Raw genomic sequence first — 18,793 nt, forward strand, 5'->3', positions numbered from 1 at the left:
ATGCCTTCTTGATTACCTTCTCCACCTGTGTTGCCCCTTTCAATGACCTGTGGACCTGTACTCCTAGATCTCTTTGACTTTCAATACTCTTGAGGGTTCTACCATTCACTGTATATTCCCTACCTGCATTAGCCCTTCCAAAATGCATTACCTCACATTTGTCCGGATTAAACTCCATCTGCCATCTCTCCGCCCAAGTCTCCAGACAATCTAAATCCTGCTGTATCCTCAGACAGTCCTCATCGCTATCCGCAATTCCACCAACCTTTGTGTCGTCTGCAAACTTACTAATCAGACCAGTTACATTTTCCTCCAAATCATTTATATATACTACAAACAGCAAAGGTCCCAACACTGATCCCTGTGGAACACCACTGGTCACAGCCCTCCAATTAGAAAAGCATCCCTCCATTGCTACCCTCTGCCTTCTATGGCCTAGCCAGTTCTGTATCCACCTTGCCAGTTCACCCCTGATCCCGTGTGACTTCACCTTTTGTACTAGTCTACCATGAGGGACCTTGTCAAAGGCCTTACTGAAGTCCATATAGACAACATCTACTGCCCTACCTGCATCAATCATCTTAGTGACCTCCTCGAAAAACTCTATCAAGTTAGTGAGACACGACCTCCCCTTCACAAAACCATGCTGCCTCTCACTAATACGTCCATTTGCTTCCAAATGGGAGTAGATCCTGTCTCGAAGAATTCTCTCCAGTAATTTCCCTACCACTGAAGTAAGGCTCACCGGCCTGTAGTTCCCGGGATTATCCTTGCTACCCTTCTTAAACAGAGGAACAACATTGGCTATTCTCCAGTCCTCCGGGACATCCCCTGAAGACAGCGAGGATCCAAAGATTTCTGTCAAGGCCTCAGCAATTTCCTCTCCAGCCTCCTTCAGTATTCTGGGGTAGATCCCATCAGGCCCTGGGGACTTATCTACCTTAATATTTTTTAAGACACCCAACACCTCGTCTTTTTGGATCACAATGTGACCCAGGCTATCTACACCCCCTTCTCCAGACTCAACATCTACCAATTCCTTCTCTTTGGTGAATACTGATGCAAAGTATTCATTTAGTACCTCGCCCATTTCCTCTGGCTCCGCACATAGATTCCCTTGCCTATCCTTCAGTGGGCCAACCCTTTCCCTGGCTACCCTCTTGCTTTTTATGTACGTGTAAAAAGCCTTGGGATTTTCCTTAACCCTATTTGCCAATGACTTTTCATGACCCCTTCTAGCCCTCCTGACTCCTTGCTTAAGTTCCTTCCTACTTTCCTTATATGCCACACAGGCTTCGTCTGTTCCCAGCCTTTTAGCCCTGACAAATGCCTCCTTTTTCTTTTTGACGAGGCCTACAATATCACTCGTCATCCAAGGTTCCCGAAAATTGCCGTATTTATCTTTCTTCCTCACAGGAACATGCCTGTCCTGTATTCCTTTCAACTGACACTTGAAAGCCTCCCACATGTCAGATGTTGATTTGCCCTCAAACATCCGCCCCCAATCTATGTTCTTCAGTTCCCGCCTAATATTGTTATAATTAGCCTTCCCCCAATTTAGCACATTCGTCCTCGGACCACTCTTATCCTTGTCCACCAGTACTTTAAAACTTACTGAATTGTGGTCACTGTTACCGAAATGCTCCCCTACTGAAACATCTACCACCTGGCCGGGCTCATTCTATAGCTGTGATATTCTCCCGAACAAGTAGCGCAACTCCGTCTCCCCTTTTACATCCCCCTCTATCCCGCCTGAAACATCTAAATCCTGGAACGTTTAGCTGCCAATCCTGCCCTTCCCTCAACCAGGTCTCTGTAATGGCAACAACATCATAGTTCCAAGTACTAATCCAAGCTCTAAGTTCATCTGCCTTACCCGTAATGCTCCTTGCATTAAAACATATGCACTTCAGGCCACCAGACCCGCTGTGTTCAGCAACTTCTCCCCGTCTGCTCTGCCTCAGAGCCACACTGTTCCTATTCCCTAGTTCTCCCTCAATGCTCTCACCTTCTGACCTATTGCTCCCGTGCCCACCCCCCTGCCATACTAGTTTAAACCCTCCCGTGTGACACTAGCAAACCTCGCGGCCAGGATATTTATGCCTCTCCGGTTTAGATGCAACCCGTCCATCTTATACAGGTCACACCTGCCCCGGAAGAGCTCCCAGTGGTCCAGATAACGGAAACCCTCCCTCCTACACCAGCTGTTTAGCCACGTGTTTGTCTGCTCTATCTTCCTATTTCTAGCCTCACTGGCACGTGGCACAGGGAGTAATCCCGAGATTACAACCCTCGAGGTCCTGTCTTTTAACTTTCTGCTAGCTCCCTGAACTCCTGCTGCAGGACCTCATGCCCCTTCCTGCCTATGTCGTTAGTACCAATATGTACAACGACCTCTGCCTGTTTGCCCTCCCCCTTCAGGATTCCCTCTACCCGTTCGGAGACATCCTGGACCCTGGCACCAGGGAGGCAACATACCATCCTGGAGTCTCTTTCAGGAGGCAGGATCCAAGGTTTGATTCCTGGCTTGGGTCACTGTCTGTGCGGGGTCTGCACGTTTTCCCGGTATCTGCGTGGGTGTCCTCTGGGTGCTCCGGTTTCCTCCCACAAGTCCTGAAAGACATGCATGTTAGGTGAATTGGACATTCTGAATTCTCTCTCTGTGTACCGGAATGTGACGACTAAGGGCTTTTCACAGTAACTTCATTGCAGTGTTAATGTAAGCCTACTTGTGACAATAAATTAAAAAATTAAAAGGAACATAGTTAAACATAGTGAAGAGCAGAGCCATTATTTTTGTCCTTAGTTCAAAATCTATTAAAGGTAAGGAAAAGTTGCCATTGTCCCAGATGGCCATAGGCTGCTTTCTCTTTTGAGGTGTTGGTTTAACCTGAGGATCACATCTCGAGCGAGGGGCAAGGTTGAGAAAACGGGGCCTTCATGGATAACCTCAGCCAGCGTGGGAATTGAAGCCGTGCTGTTGGCCTTGCTCTGCATCACAAACCAGCTGTCTTAGCCCACTGAGCTAAACACTAGCCTCCAATGTAGGGGCAAATAGGGGCAGCACGGAAGCATTGTGGATAGCACAATTGCTTCACAGCTCCAGGGTCCCAGGTTCGATTCCGGCTTGGGTCACTGTCTGTGCGGAGTCTGCACATCCTCCCCGTGTGTGCGTGGGTTTCCTCTGGGTGCTCCGGTTTCCTCCCGCAGTCCAAAGATGTGCAGGTTAGGTGGATTGGCCATGATAAATTGCCCTTAGTGTCCAAAATTGCCCTTAGTGTTGGGTGGGGTTACTGAGATAGGGTGCAGGTGTTGACCTTGGGTAGGGTGCTCTTTCCAAGAGCCGGTGCAGACTCGATGGGCCGAATGGCCTCCTTCTGCACTGTAAATTCTATGATAATCTATGTCTGTTACCTTGTTACTGAATACATCTGCCCCACTGCCACTGAATTAAACTTTCCGTAGTGTCTCTGACGTTTCAGTCATGAACTGAGTTTTAAATCACACATCCGATTTGTCACCAAGATAAATGCTACCCACTTCCACCTCTATCAGCCTCCTACTGCTGGATCCTTGTCTATGGCTGTCATTTCTTTCAGCAGTTTTTCTAATGGCCTCTTGCTTGTCTCTCATTCATTATTCTTTAGAAGCTCCAAAATGTCCAAACTTAATCACATGTGTTTTGCTCCAAACTTTGCTGAATGTCTTCTGATGAACATATCTCAATTGCCCATTACTCTCATGATCCTTGATCTACACTCGCTCCTGAAACCCTTGGAAATCAGTTCTAAAAATCCTGTACTTGTCCATAAAACATTTTGCAACCCTTCACCATCCCTGAAATCTTCTGTGCTAGGTCTCCCAGGCTTCCAGCTCCATGCTGGCCCTCTCCATGCCAGCCCTCTGTCTCTTTCTCTCCCTCCAACCTTCCATTGTCTTTCCTCAAAACCTTATCTCTCCGCACCTTTTGTCCCTGACTTTTGCATTTCCTTTAGTTCCCCCAACCTTCCTCCGGGCTCCCTGCCCGACCTGCCTTCTCTGAGGGCCCTTGGCTGCCACCTACCTTCCCTCTGGCCCTTCAGTCTATCAACACCTTCTTTCACTTTGTTGATTACTGCTGCTTGAAGTTGATGGCATGTTAAGTGTTGAATCTTGAAAGGGGAAATGATTTATCGTGTTTTTCACAATCACTGGAGTTCTCAAAGCACTTTACAGTTATTGAAGTACATTTTGAAGTGTAATCACTATTGTTATGTCGGAAACATGGCACTAATTTATGCTCAGCAAACTTTCACAAACAGCAGATAATTATGTTTTTGTGATGTTGATTGAGGGGTAAATATTGGCAAGGACACTGAGGATACCTTCCCAGCTGTTCTTTAGAATAGTGCCACAGTCTTTTACATCCATCTCAGCAAGAAAATGTGATGTTAGTTTAATGTCCCACCCAAAAGATGGCACCTCCAGCAATGCACTGCTGTCTTGGTACCACATTGGAGTATCAGTCTTGATTTTTGTGTTCAAACCGTGTGATTCAAAAAGGAGTGTGCTGCCACTGAACCACAACTAACACAGTCTGTGAAGGTTGTCAGGTCAGGATTAATTTAATTCTTAGCTATTACAATACATTTGTGGAGCATGTCAGTCACTTATTCCTTCTTTCTATAAGTAGCACTTAATGGTTTCCGACATTAAGTTTCACGTGTTATTATTTTGTCCACTTCTGTGTCCTGGTCTGTGAATGACTATAGCATGCACTGCACATGCTACGGTCAGTTTTTTCTGGTGTTTGGCACTCAAACCATTAGCCTCAATGGAACCACTGGAGGCAGACACCTGAAAGATAAGTTAAAATTTTATTTACTTGCCTTAGTGTGAAACCAGGTGCGGCAGCAGTGCACCACTTTAAAGCTGTGAGCAAGAGTGCTCCACTTCAAAGTTGTAGGCTCAGGTGGTGGTCTACATTAAAGCACAAACCCTTCCTGGCCATCCCACTTTCCCATAACAATCACCCTGCACAGCAACCTCACCATCTTCCCCCTTGGCTGCTATTTGAGCTAATTGATCTTGCAGCCGTTCCACAGTTGCAAACTGGTCTAGGTCTAAAAATGGTGGCCACAGTTCACCAGTTTGATTTAGTGAGATGGGCGGAACATTTTGGGCGTGCCTTTATTTTTTAATGAATCTAATTTCTAGATCATTGCTTTTGCTGAACATTTCTTTATTTGGAGCGGTCATGTTGCTCAGCTCTTCCCTTTTCAATATTCATTTTGAGGTTTAGGAATGTATTTATTCTACATACTGAGCATTATATCATTAAAATTGTCCGTTTGCCTTCCACGGAACATTGTTGAACAACAACCAAACTTATTCGCTGAAGTTGTTCCTTATTTCATTGAACATCAACCTTTTAGAACTAAATACCAGGGGGCGGAATTCTCTCTTCCCTCTCTCCCTCCCCCCCCCCCCCCCCCGCCCTCACGCCGGGTGGGAGAATCGCCCGGGCGCCGCGCGAGTCCTGCCACGCCGTCCCGACGCCCGCACGCAATTCTCCCACCCCCCCCAAACCGGAGCGCCGCGAATCACAGCTGGCCGCTGGGAGAATCGCCGCTTGCCGTTGGTAATGGGCGAGTGGCGATTCTCCAGCTCGAATGGGCCGAGCGGCCTGCCCAACACAACAGGTTCCCGCCGGTGCCATCCACACCTGGTCGCTGCCGGCGGGAACAGCGCGGGAACGCTGGGGGGCTGCGGCCAGTGGGGGGGGGGCGAGGGGGGTTCTTGCACTGTGGGGGGGCTCAAAAGGGGTCTGGCCCGCGATCGGTGCCCACCGATCGATGGCCCGGCCTCTCTGAAGGAGGTCCTCCTTTCCTCCGCTGCCCCGCAAGATCGATCCGCCATCTTCTTGCGGGGCGGTCGCGGGGAGGACGGCAACCGCGCATGCGCGGGTGACGTCATTTACGCGGCGCCGCTCCTAGCCCCCCGTGGGCAGGAGAATAGGGGGCTGGGAACAGCCTCCGACGCCGGAGTGAAACACTCCGGTTTTCACTCCGGCGTCGGGACCTAGTCTCCCGATGGGAGAATTGCGCCCCAGGTTTCTGGTCTTGGATATTTCCGACTCCTAGATCACATTAAACTTTCCCTTAGACTGCTCTTTTCTGTACTTTTGCCCAATTGTTTACAGATCAAAATACCAGATCAAAATTAGGATTGTTTCTTTTGACTTCCTTGATACACCGGATCAAGAAGCATGCATGCACTACATATACCAATTCTGAGTCGAAGGGTTTTCCTAGTTTAGATGTCTTTACGCAATGTTAACTTCTATTAATTAATTGTAAATTGTAGGATGGATTGTACATGAGAAATGCCATATGAAAACATTTTGCAGTGTTAAAACATTTGGCTTAGAGTACACCGAGCAGCCTGCACTGTTATTAAGTATTCTATAAAGACACTCTGAACGTGATTCTTCGCTGCCATATTAGCAGTATAAATTTAACCAGCATTCATTTATAACATGTTTAAATTGAAAAATTCAATATAATGTACTTAACATTCTATTTGTTTTGCAGGAAATGTATGATCTCCCAGTAAGTACACTTTTTTTTACTGGAAAATCAAATCTATTTTTATTCAGAAACGGTTATTATACTGATACTTATTCACATTATTTCTGTGCAGGCATCATATGAAATAGGTATCGTAAAGCAGTTTCCATTTTCTTCTGCTTTGCAACGAATGAGCGTTGTAGCCAGAGTGCTGGGTGAAAAACATATGGATGCTTACTTAAAAGGTGCACCTGAGATGGTTGCTAACTTATGCAAGGCAGAGACAGGTAAAGTAGTAGGTACAATTTGCTAATTTGTTTTTGAGTTGTTGCCCTGTATTGTAAATTGACCTAAATTGAAATCAATGTTTTGATAGAATATTTCTAAATTCTATGAATTCTCTAACATTTGGAAGAGTAGAAATTTCTGTGCAAATGTTTGACCGGTTCCTTTCAAATTCCTCTGCTTTATCGTGATGTGGATATTAACCTATTATTATAAATTGCTTAACACCCTATTAAGATAATGGGGGGAGTATTGATAGGAGTATATTAATATGGGCAGCACAATGGTTAGCACTGCTGACTCACAGCGCCAGGAACCCTGGTTCAATTCCGGCCTTGGGTGACTGTGTGGATTTTGCACATTCTCCCCGTTTCCTCTGGGTGCTCCGGTTTCCTCCCACAGTCCAAAGGTGTGGAGATTAGGTGGATTGACCATACTAAAATAACCCATGTGTCCAAAGATGTGCAGGTTAGGTGGGGTTACGGGGTTAGGGCAGCAGAGTGGCCCTAGGCAGAGGGTTGGTGCAGACTCGATGGGCTAAATATCTTCCTCTGCACTGCAGGGAATCTATGATTCTATATTCGTATGTTTTACATTGTACTTGCAAACTGTTTGACTTAAAGGTTATTTGTTGCCCATATGATGATTTTCTGTATATTTTATTTTTCAGTTCCTAACAAGTTTTCTGAAGTATTGAATATTTATACAAAACAAGGCTTCAGAGTCATAGCACTTGAGGCTTCAGAGTCATAGCACTTGCTCATAGGAAATTAGGATCTAAACTAACTTGGCACAAAGTGCAGAATGTCAGCAGGTAATAGAATTAATTTTCAGCTTCATGTAGTATTTCAAATTGAGATTGGTGTGTGGGCATGGTTGGGGCAAACGATAAATGTAAATAATGAGTGCTTGTGAGATTTTTGTTGCACAAGCTTATTTTCCAAATTCTGGATTGGTTTTGTGCCTGAACCTGACAAGAATCGCGGTCCAGCTGCCTGACATGGGCAAGATTTAGGGTGACAGAAGACCACCATCGGGGATCTGCAGGCCCCAGGAATCAGATATGTGTTGAAGAATTATGCATCCTGGGATCAGACAATTTAATTTTAACTTGCTTTTACAAAACACTCAACATTTATGATGCACACTATCAGGGTGATCATGCTATTCTCTATTTCCTGGGTTCATTTATTGTGGACACCAGAAATATAGGGCGGTATCTCCCCCCCCCCCCCCCCCCCCCCCCCCTCCCCCCCCCCCACCACCAGGTGGGCGAATCGCCGGGACGCTGCGCGAATCGCACCACGCCGCCCTGACCCCCGCACACGATTCTCCCACTCCCACCCACCCACCCCCCTCCCGAAGCCAGCGCCGCGCGAATCATGCCGGGCCGCTCGGAAACGGCGAATCATGCCGGGCCGCGGGCCGCGCGTAACCGGCCTAGTCCCGCCGGCGCCGTCTACACCTGGTCGCTGCCGGCCGGTACTCATTGCGAAGGCTTGGGGGGGCGGCCTGGGGTGGGGGGGGCTCCGTTCCCTGTGGGGGCCTCCGGAGTGGCCTGGTATGTGATCGGGACCAACCGATCGGCGGGCCGGCCTCTCTGTCGTCGGGCCTCCTTTCTTCCGCTGGCGAGCATGGATCCATCTGCCAAGTTTGTGTGGGGCAGCCTAGGGGAGGACGGCCACCGCGTATGCGCTAGTTGGCACCGGCCCAACTGTGCATGTGCGGGACGCATGTGCGCGTCTTTTACGCGGCGCCGGGTCTCTGACGCAGCGCCGAGGCCCCGCCCCCGTAAATCACGCGACACCCCTGCTCGCCCCACGGAGGGGGGAAGAATAGGTGTTTGGGAACGGGTGCCAACGCCGGAGTTAAACACTCTGGTTTTTACTCCGGCGTCGGCACTTAGACTCCCATTGGGAGAATCCCGCCCTATGAGAGCAGAAATTCCATAGTGAACGAAGGACTAGATGCACACACAATTTTTAAATAAGGGCATAAGCTGCCCCTCCTTTGCTGCCCCCACTCCACCTTCACCCCTCACCACTTGTCCGAAATAGAAGCTCAGAATCCTCTGCAACATTTCAGCATAATGGCCTGGATAGAGTGGACGTGGAGAGGATATTTCCACTTGTCGGAAAAACTAGAAACAAAGGACATAATCAGACTAAAGGGACGATCCTTTAAAACAGAGATGGGGAGGAATTTCTTCAGCCAGAGGGTGGTGAATCTGTGGATCTCTTTGCCGCAGAAGGTTGTGGAGGCCAAATCACTTTGGGGTCTTTAAGACAGAGATGGATAAGTTCTTGATTAATAAGGGGATCAGGGGTTATGGGGAGAAGGCAGGAAAAAGGGGATAAGAAAAGTATCAGCCATGATTGAATGGTGGAGCAGACTCGATGGGCCGAGTGGCCTAATTCTGCTCCTATGTCTTGTGGTCTTATGGAATGGAGTTGTGCTCATTGTAGTGTGTAAATTTATATATAGCAAGACCCAAAGAGTCCTTGCTTAATTGAATGACTAACTGGATTTCTCAGCTGTAAAACTTAATTTTGGGAGAGTGGGGAAATAGAAACTGTTGATGTTTCCTTGTTCAAATATCTTTTTTTTAAAAAATCCTTCTATGTGACAAATTTTAACTTCTAAATAGAAACAATTCTCTGTCCCAAAGATTTGAATACATCAATTTTTTTGAATGTATATTCAACATAAATATAGAAATTGTAAGACCATTTAGCAATACAATTCTGAACATACATGCAAATCATTAACAGGAGTAGGCCACATGGCTCCTTGAACTTGCTTCACCATTCAATAAGATTGTAGCTGATTTGAATATACCTCTACTTCACGTCTACCTTCAATAACATATCACCACGGACTTCGGTGGCGGCCATGGAGGAGTAGGTCGCACATTTGATAGCTCCCGCCTGTGACGGACTTTTGGACCTTTTTCTCCCGTTTTCCCCCAGATTTTATTGGATGAATCGGTGGAGAGTGAGACGGTGAGGCGAAGTCCACCTCCAGCGCATGGAGAATTGGACCAGAAGTGGCCGTGTGAGAAGACAACGTTTTACAAGAAAGACGTGAGCAGAGCTGGCAACGCGGGAAGACATGGCGGAGAAGCAGGGAGATGACTACAGTGGTCGACGGAGCAGCTGGTGATGTTTTTTGAAGAATGCTTCGCCAAGCTTAAGAAGGACACGCTGGACGCGATCAAGGCCTCAATTGATCAGGTTGTGCAGAATCAAGAAATCCACGGACGTGCGATCCAGGAGGTGAAGAAAAACGTGTCCGAGCACAAGGAATACATAACCTTGGAGACCAAGGTGGAGATGATGAATGACTGCCAGAAAAGAATGCAGGAGAAGCTGGAGGACTCGGAGAACAGGTCCAGGAGGCAGAACCTGAGAATCGTCAGCTCCCCGGAGGGCAGTGAGGGATCGGATGCGAGGGCCTATGTGACGAACATGTTGGAGAAGTTGATGGGGGCTGAAGCGTTCCCTCAGCCCCTGGAAGTGGATAGAGCGCATAGAGCCCTCGCGAAGAAGCCCCGAGTGAAGGAGCCGCCGAGGGCGATGGTGGTATGTATGCACCGGTTCCTGGACACGGAACACATTCTGCAGTGGGCCAAGAAAGAGCGGAGCAGCAGGTGGGAGAATTGTGAGCTGCGCATTTATCAAGACCTGCTGGAATTCTGGTCCTCATATGTGACCCACAGACGCACTGGGGGATGGGGGAGAATAATCGGGTGACGTTCAGTTTGGTGCCATGGGCGGAGCTATCAGGTCAGCTAGTTCAGCTGGCTCACGGAAGCACAGTGGGGGGCGAGCAGGTGATGAGCTTGAGCTTGATATGGGGGGTTGGGTTTCTGGTGCTGTTACCAGGGAAGGGGGAGGGGAGCTGCTTTGCTGACAGGGGAGGAACTGTTACTAGGGGACAAATGGGAGATCAAGGACGGCGAATGCACGAGGGCGGGCTCGAGGAGGCCGGGGATGCGAACTGGAGGCTGGCCTAAAAAGGGTGATGGTAAGTCGGCGGGGGGGGGGGGGGGGGGGGTCAAGTCCCCCATCCAGGCTGATTACATGGAACGTTAGAGGGCTGAATGGGCCGGTCAAGAGGGCTCGCGTGTTCTGAGGGGGCTGAAGGTGGACATGGCAATGTTGCAAGAGACACACCTAAAGGTTACAGACCAGACTAGATTGAGGAAGGGGTGGGTTGGCCAAGTATTCCACTCAGGGCTGCACTCAAAGACCAGGGGGGTAGCGATTCTGATTAATAAATGGGTGGCATTTGAGGTAGGGAGAATCGTGTCAGGTACATAATGGTGAGTGGGAAGTTGGAGGGGTTGCGGGTGGTACTCGTGAACGTATATGCTCCGAACTGGAACGATGTGGAATTTATGAGGCAGGTGTTAGGTAAGACCCCAGACTTAGAGTCACATAACTTGATCATGGGGGGCGATTTTAACATAGCCATTGATCCGGAATTGGACCGGTCGAAATCCAGGACAGGGAGGGTGCCAGCCACGGCAAAGGAATTGAAGGGGTTTATGGAACAGATGGGGGGAGTAGACCCATGGAGGTTTGTGACGGTCAAGAGCGAAGGAGTTTTCTTTTTTCTTCCATGTCCACAAGGTATACTCTCGCATCGACTTTTTTGTTCTGAGCAGGGCTCTACTACCGGGGGTGGCGGATACTGAGTTCTCGGCAATCGCAGTATCGGATCATGCCCCGCATTGGGTAGATCTACTGGTTAGTTTGGAGAGAGGACAACACCTATTATGGAGGCTGGATGTCGGGTTGTTGGCAGACGAAGCGGTCTGTGGGCGGGTGAACAAGTCCATCCAGAACTACCTGGAAACAAATGATACGGGGGAGGTCTCTGCAGCAGCGGTCTAGGAAGCTTTGACGGCAGTGGTCAGAGGGGAATTAATCTCGATACGGGCCCACAGAGAAAAGGTGGAACGAGCTGAGAGGGTTAGGCTAGTGGGGGAGATACTCCAGATGGGCAGGAGATATTCGGAAGCCCCGGACGCGGGGGTACTGAACGAGCGGCTGAGGTTACAGTTGGAATTTGGGCTGTTGACTACAGGGAAGGCAGTGGAACAGCTGAGGAAGGCAGTAGGGGTGGGGGGGTGGGGGGATCTATGAGTATGGGGAAAAGGCAAGCAAAATATTAGTGCACCAGCTCCGAAAAAGGGAGGTGGCCAGGGAGATGGGGAGAGTAAAGAGTAGAGGTGGGATCACGCTCCTGGACCTAGCGGGGGTGAATGAGGTGTTTAAGGACTTTTACAGTAAATTATACAAGTTGGAACCCCCGGCTGGGGTGGAGGGGATGAGGCAGTTCTTGTGTCAGTTGAGGTTCCCGAGGGAGGATGGAAGGGCTAGGAGCCCCAATTGAAATTGAAGAAATAATGGAGGGGTTGGAGGGCATGCAATCTGGCATGGCCCCGGGACCAGACGGCTACCCGGTGGAATTTTATAAGAGGTTTTCAGAGATATTGAGCCCACTGCTGGTGAGAGCATTTAATGAAGCAAGAGAGAAGGGACGCAGGCCTCGATTTCATTGATCCTGAAACGGGAGAAGAATGCGGAGCAATGTGGGTCATACAGGCCAATTTTGTTTCTGAATGTGGATGCCAAACTGCTGGCTAAGATATTGGCCACAAGGATAGAGGATTGTGTCCCAGGGGTGATAGGGGAGGACCAGACGGGGTTTGTAAAGGGCAGGCAACACACGGCCAATGTTCGAAGGCTCCTAAATGCAATTATGATGCCCTCAGAAGGAGGGGAGATGGAGGTGGTGGTCGCGATGGGTGTGGAGAAGGCTTTTGATTGGGTGGAGTGGGATTACCTGTGGGAGGTACTGGGAAGGTTTGGGTTTGGCGAGGGCTTCATTGGCTGGGTGCGGTTGCTCTATCAGGCACCAGTAGCTAGTGTGCGTACGAACCGGTTGCGGTCGGCTTATTTTAAACTATACCGAGGGACGAGGCAAGTGTGTCCCCTCTCCCCGCTACTGTTTGCTCTGGCCATAGAGTCACTGACCATGGCGTTAAGAGCCCCTAGGTGCTGGAAAGGACTGGTTCGGGGAGGGGGCGGGGGGGGGGGGGGAGCACCGGGTTTCACTTTACGCAGATAACTTGCTCTTGTATATCTCAGACCCGTTGGAGGGGATGGGGGAAGTTATGCGGATCTTAGTGGAGTTTGGTACGTTTTCGGGGTATAAATTGAACATGGGGAAAAGTGAGATGTTCGCGATCCAGGCAAGAGGGCAGGAGAAGAGACTGGGAGAGCTGTCGTTTAGAATGGTAGGAAGGAGCTTTCGATATTTGGGAATCCAGGTGGCTTGGGAATGGGAGGCACTGCACAAGTTAAACCTATCCTGGCTTGTAGAACAATGAAAGAGGACTTTAAGAGATGGGACATGCTCCTGCTATCACTGGCGGAGAGGGTGCAGACCGTGAAAATGATGGTCCACCCCAGATTTCTGTTTGTCTTTCAGTGTCTCCCCATCTTCATCCCGAGGGTCTTTTTTAAACTGGTGAATAAGGCTATCTCGGGCTTTGTGTGGGCGGGTAAAACCCCATGAGTGAAGAAAGTGTTGCTGGAGCGCTGCCAAACTCTTGTAATTACTACTGGCGGCAAATATAGCCATGATTAGGAAGTGGGTAGTGGGGGAGGGGTCAGTGATGGGGGAGGGGTCGGTGTGGGAATGAATGGAGGCGGCGGCATGTAAAGACACAAGTTCTCAAGCACTGATAACGGCACCTCTCCCGTTCTCGCTGGCCCGATACTCCACAAGTCCGGTGGTGGTGGCAGCTCTGAGAATCTGGGGTCAGTGGAGGAGATATAAGAGAGTAGAGGGAGCATCGGTTTGGACCCCGATTTATAATAACCATTGGTTTGTACTGGGTAGGCTGGATGGTGGGTTCCGGAGATGGCAGAGAGCAGGAATTATGAGGATGAGAGATCTAATTATAGACTGGAGCTTCCCCAGCTTGAAAGCCTTGGAGGATAAATTTGAATTGCCAGCAGGGCAATTTAGGTATCTGCAGGTACAAGACTCTTTGAGAAGGCAAGTTCTGGCCTTCTTGCTGCTGCCGTCACGGGGTATACAGGACAGAGTAGTCTCCAGGACATGGATGGGAGAGGGGAAGGTATCAGACATCTACCAAGAACTTATGGAATCGGAGGAAACTCCGGTGGGAGAGCTGAAGGGCAAGTGGGAAGACAAACTTGGGGGTGGGATAGAGGCGGGTCTGTGGGCGGATGCCCTAAGCAGGATTAACACATCCTCATCATGTGCCAGGCTTAGCCTGCTACAATTCAAGGTAGTCCACCCGGCACACACGACGGTGGCCCGGATGAGCAAGTTTTTTGGGGTAGAGGACAGGTGTGCGAGGTGCGCGGGAAGTCCATCAAATCATGGCCACATGTTTTGGCAGGGTTTCGCTAAGGCGATGTCCACGGTGCTAAAAACTCGGGCGGTGCCGAGTCCCGAGGTGGCGATCTTTGGAGTGTTGGAAGAGCCGTGAGTTCAGGGGGTGAAAGAGGCTGACGTCTTGGCGTTTGCCTCCCTAGTAGTCCGGAGACAAATCTTATTGATGTGGAGGGACTCTAAGCCCCTGAGTGTGGAGACCTGGGTTAGTGACATGACTGGGTTTCTTAGTGTCGAGAAAATAAAGTTCGCCTTAAGAGGGTCAGTGCTCGGGTTCATCCAGAGGTGGCAGCCATTCGTCGACTTTCTCGGGGAAAATTAAAATGTCAGCAGAAGCAAAATTCCCCAAAAAAGGGGGGGTGGCGGTGGGCCAGACTGTTGTTTTATTGTTGGGTGGGGTGAAGATTGTGATGGGGGTGGAAATATTTATTGTGCCATGTTTATGTCGCTGTTATCATTGTTATTATAAAAATTGCAAGTATCCTAATAAAAATATATTTTTTTTAAAAATAACATATCACTACCTTGCTTATCAAGAATCTATTTACCTCTGCCTTAAAAATAATCAAAGACTCTGCCTCCACAACAGTAGGAAGAGGGTACCAAAGGCTCACAGCCCTCTGAGAGAAAATTCTTTGCCTCACCTCAGTTTTAAATGGATGACCTCTTATTTTTAAACAGTGACCCCTAGTTCTAGATTCTCCCACTGGCAGAAACATCCTTTCTATATCTGCCCTGTCAAGATCCCTCAGGATCTTGTATATTTCAATCAAGTCTTCTCAACTTTTACTCTTCTAAACTCCAGCAGATGCAAGCCTAGCCTGTCCAATCTTTCCTCATAAGACAATGCACCTATTCCAGTTATTAGTCAAGTAAACCTTCTCCGAGCTGCTCTCAATGCATTTACATTCTTTAAATAAGAAAACCAATACTTCAATGGTGAGGACGGATATGATGAGTGGAAAGCAACTAATGAAAATCATATGGGTGGAACTGAGGAACAAAAAAGGCTCTAAAACTGTAATGGGTGTTGTGTACCAATCCCTTGTAGCAGTTCTGAGGTGCTAGATTGTATATAGGCTGAAATTAGGCAAGTATGTATTAATGGGCGATTTCAACATACACATAGATTGGGAGTGGCAGACAAGCACCTGTCAGGAAGGTAGTGAATTCCTGGAATGTGTCCGGGATAGTTTCAGGCAGCAGTATGTTCTAGATGTAACAAGGGGACAGGCAATATTAGATTTAGTTATTAATAATGAGCCCAATTTAATTAGTAGCCTAACTGTGCGTGAACACTTATCAAATACTGATCACAACATAATTGAATTTAGTGTAGCATTTGAAAATGAAAAGCATGTTTCAGATACACTGACTTTAATGGGATGAGGTAGAGACTGTTTTTTGTGAGGGCCACGAAGAATCCAGCACGAGTTTTAAGGATACAAAGTAATAACATTTATTTACAATAACATATATATATATATATATATATATATAACAGCAGCAACAACTTCCCTTGCTGCACACTCCTTCCTGCTGTTTCCAAACTGGCCAGCTTTATTTATACTTGGAGTTTACTAATGGTTTCTCCGCCCCCCTCATTGGGGAAGCTCATACTCCCACAGGATTGTGGGATTGTCATTAGTCCCCAGCCAATGGTAAGTAGGCAGGTTATAACACTGTTCATGGTAAACTGGGAAAATCTGTTAATGGATTAAACGACTGAAGATCAGTGGAGAATATTTAAAGAAACATTTAACAAGATGCAGAGCAAGTATATACCCCTGAGAGGAAAAGGCTCCACTTCACAAAATAAAATAGTCATGGACAACTGAAGAGGTTAGGGCAGCATAAAACTGAAAGAAAGGGCTTACAAAAATGAAAGACACAGCACAGACCAGGACGAATGGGACAGGTACAAGGGCCAGCAAAGGGTCACAAAGGAATGTATAAGAGCTACTAAAAGGGATTATGAAACGAAACTTGCAAGGGACATCAAAAGCAAGAAGAAGACATTTTATAGTTATTTAAAGGGAAAATAGATGGTGGAGCAATGTAGGCCCACTAAAAGCTGGAAATTGAGATATTGGCCGGGATTCTCCGACCCCGCGCCGGGTCGGAGAATCCCCGGGGGGTCGCGAGAATCGCGCCCCGATGCCGGCTTTCCCATTCTCCGGCGCCTGCGGGATTCCCGCCACGCCGGTCGGGGGCCGTTGGCAGCGCCCCCCAGCAATTCGCCGGGCCCTGATGGGCCGAGCGGCCGAGAGGCTTGGCGGAGTCCCGCCAGCGTAGGTTACTCAGGTCCCACATGGCGGGACCTGGAATGTGAGTCTGCGGGGGCCGTCCCGGAGGTGGGGGGGGGGGGGGGGGGGGTGGGAGGCCTCCACGGTGGCCTGGTCCGCGATCGGGGCCGACCGATCGGTGGGTGGGCTGGTTCCGTGGGGGCCTATTTTTTACTCCCCGCCGGGCCCCTGTAGGGCTCCGCCATATTGCCCGGGGACCGGTGCGGAGAAGGGAACCCCCGCGCATGCACAGAAATATGCCGGCCGTAGCGCGCATGCGCGGAAATACGCCGGCTGTCTGGTTGAGTGGCAGGCGACAGAGATTGGGAATAATGGGTAATTGCTCAAATTGACAGGGGATGATGAGTGGTGTACCACAGTGATCTGTGTTGGGGCCTCAATTATTCACAGTATTCATAATGACTTGGATGATGGCAGAGAGGTCATATATCCAAATTTGCAGATGTTAGACTGGAAGCAGTCTAGATGATAGCATAAAATTGATATTAACAGACTAGGTGAATGGGCATAATTGTGGTAGATGGAATTTAATGTAAGCAAGTATCAGGTTATCCATTTTGGACCAAAAAAAAGGAGAGAGCAGAGTACTTTCTAAATGGAAAGAGGTTAGGTGCAGTGGATGTCCAAAGAGCCTTGGATTGGATTTTTTTATTGTCACGTGTACTGAGGTACAGTAAAAAGTATTTTTCTGCGTGCAGCTCAAACAGATCATTTAGTACATGAAAAGAAAAAATACATAATAGGGGGTTCAGGTGCATAGGTTCTTAAAATGTCAGGAACAAGTGCAGAAAATACTCACCAATGACCTGTATAATTGAAGAATAACTTATCTACTTATTCAGTGTCCCTCGCAATAAACTGTAACATTGTTAATAAAAGCTTTTAAAATATCCCCCATGATAGCTTTAAGCTAACAGTCCTGTAGTTTCCTGCTTTGTCTCCGTCCCTTTTTGAATAAGAGTAACGTTTTCTATTTTAGAATCTAATGGACCCATCTCTGAATCTAGGGAATTTGGGAAAATTAAAACCAATGCACCAACTATCTCACTAGCCCTTTCTTTTGAGACGCTAGGATATAGTCAATCAGGACCCCTCGAATTGTCAACTCACAGCTCCGACAATTTGCTTAGTACCTCTGGTGGTTGTAAGTTTCCCGTGTTTCTCTCTCCCTTCCATTTCCTAATTTACAGATATTTCTAGGATGTTACTTGTAACGTCTATAGTGAAGACCAATGCAAAATATCTGTTAAATTCATCTGCCATCTCCTTATTTTCCATTTATAATGACCTATTGATTCCTTTTTTCCTCTTTATTTCTGCTGTTTTCATTTTGATCCATGAATGCTTAATAGACATATATCTTTAAGTCGAGTAGGGTAAGTAAGTAATTGAAAAGTTACAAAAGAGAACACTGTGCTAGCTTCAGACAGCAGAACTCTGACTTTTCGGCCCCTGAGAGATCGGTGGGACTCGGTTCGATTGGTTGGCTGGTGGCCAATGAATTGGTCAAAAGGCTGGATTCTGCCCAGTAATAGATGGTGATTGGATCCTACTGAGTGGGATGATTTTCAGAGAGCTAAGGGAAGGACAGTTGGAGAACTAGACGCTCAGAGGAAAGGACCGGCTCTCTCTCTCTCTCTCTCTCTCGTGTTTTCTTCAGAAAAGCTGCTGTATTTATAAAACTACAGAAACCTGAATGAATCTACAGTGAAAATCATTACCGAATGACAGCAGAAACCGCGAACTGAAAGCGTAAATTGAAGAAAGGTGTGCTAGAAGACCACCATCTGAAACAAACACTCTTATCGTTTTATTTATTATTTTACACCCTTCTTCTCCCCTCTGTTTGTTTGTCTGTCTTGTGGGTGTGTGTAGAGGGTGGGGGCAAGTTAAGGTGATGGTTAAGAATTGTATAACAGTTAGCCTGTTGTATTTGTTGCATACTTAGTCATGGTTATTGTTATTAATAAACTTAGTTGTGTTTAAATTTACAAACCTGGTGACTGCAGTTATTGACAGCCAAGGACCAAAGACTTTGGGTGTTTTTCTAAGAATTTATTCATTTCAATTGTTTTGCAACTCCGGTTCAAGTGGGGCTAGAATTGACCACACACTAACCCGGGGGTCATAACACCAACTTTCTCTTAATTTTTCCCTCATTTATCTTTTAGTCATTCTCTGCTGTTGACCTGCCATCCACCGTTGCACAATTATATG

General features: G+C 47.8%; 1 protein-coding gene across 1 annotated transcript in view; it reads left to right on the top strand.

The window, feature by feature from the left end:
- Positions 1–18,793, top strand: part of atp13a3 (ATPase 13A3) — a 199,503-nt gene that overhangs the window by 110,416 nt on the left and 70,294 nt on the right. The window contains 4 exon segments of the mRNA XM_072474301.1: positions 6,573–6,590; positions 6,682–6,835; positions 7,504–7,547; positions 7,550–7,647. Of these exon segments, the coding sequence (XP_072330402.1) occupies positions 6,573–6,590; positions 6,682–6,835; positions 7,504–7,547; positions 7,550–7,647 (314 nt within the window).

Source organism: Scyliorhinus torazame, chromosome 14 (genome assembly GCF_047496885.1).
Source record: "Scyliorhinus torazame isolate Kashiwa2021f chromosome 14, sScyTor2.1, whole genome shotgun sequence".
NCBI classification, from domain to species: domain Eukaryota; kingdom Metazoa; phylum Chordata; class Chondrichthyes; order Carcharhiniformes; family Scyliorhinidae; genus Scyliorhinus; species Scyliorhinus torazame.